This window comes from Arachis duranensis, chromosome 3, assembly GCF_000817695.3.
Source record: "Arachis duranensis cultivar V14167 chromosome 3, aradu.V14167.gnm2.J7QH, whole genome shotgun sequence".
NCBI classification, from domain to species: domain Eukaryota; kingdom Viridiplantae; phylum Streptophyta; class Magnoliopsida; order Fabales; family Fabaceae; genus Arachis; species Arachis duranensis.
Window position 1 is genome coordinate 86,369,492 of NC_029774.3, and position 1,019 is coordinate 86,370,510.

Here is a 1,019-nt window from a genome sequence, read left to right on the forward strand (position 1 = left end):
TCAAAAGATTTGGAATGGACAATGCTAAGGCAATGGACACACCAATGAGCATTACTTGCTACCTTGACAAAGATGAACAAGGTAAAAGCCTAGATGTAAAGAAGTATAGAGGCATGATAGGATCATTACTTTATCTAACGGCAAGTAGGCCAGCTATCATGTTTAGTGTATGCATGTGTGTGAGATACCAAGCTAATCCTAAGGAATCTCACTTAAGTGCGGTGAAAAGGATTATGAAGTATCTCATAGAAACATTAAATGTTGGATTGTGGTATCCGAAAGGATCCACTTGTGATTTGATTGGTTATTCCGATTCTGATTTTGCCGGGTGCAAATTGGATAGGAAAAGCACTAGCGGCACTTGTCACTTGCTAGGAAACTCTCTTGTTTCATGGCATAGTAAGAAACAAGTAAGTGTAGCCTTGTCTACTGCCGAAGCCGAGTATGTAGCCGCCGGTAGTTGTTGCGCCCAAATTTTATGGATGAAACAACAACTTATGGACTATGGACTCATGCTTGATCACATTCCTATCAAATGTGATAATACTAGTGCAATAAATTTAACCAAGAATCCGGTTCAACATTCAAGAACTAAGCATATTGAGATTAGACATCACTTCATAAGAGACCATGTTGAAAAGGGTGATGTGGTTATTGAATTTGTCGAAACTAGTAAACAACTAGCGGACATCTTCACTAAACCTTTATGTAAAGAAAGTTTTTTTAACATCCGAAATGAACTTGGTATCTTGGATTCTAATCTAATATGATTTGTTTGAATTCATTGTATTCATATCGTTTTTTTTTTGTATCTCTTACTAACTTAAGCATTGGAGATATCCAATTAGCCATTGTTTTGTAGGTTTATGAGTTGATGAATGAGTGATTAATCTTGAGGTAGATTGAAGAATTTGAAGATTATAAACAATGGAGGATCAACAAATTAAAGTTTATAATAGTTTAAGTGAGTATATACATGATGAAACTCAAAGGATTGAAGAAAGAACCACCAAAGGATG

At 35.5% G+C, this 1,019-nt stretch overlaps 1 protein-coding gene across 1 annotated transcript; it reads left to right on the forward strand.

The window, feature by feature from the left end:
* The first annotated feature begins 14 nt into the window (after positions 1 to 14).
* LOC127745554 (secreted RxLR effector protein 161-like) lies at positions 15 to 770 on the forward strand. Its single transcript, XM_052258354.1, has one exon. It carries the CDS (start codon positions 15 to 17, stop codon positions 768 to 770), a length of 756 nt encoding a protein of 251 aa, XP_052114314.1.
* Positions 771 to 1,019: the final 249 nt, after the last annotated feature.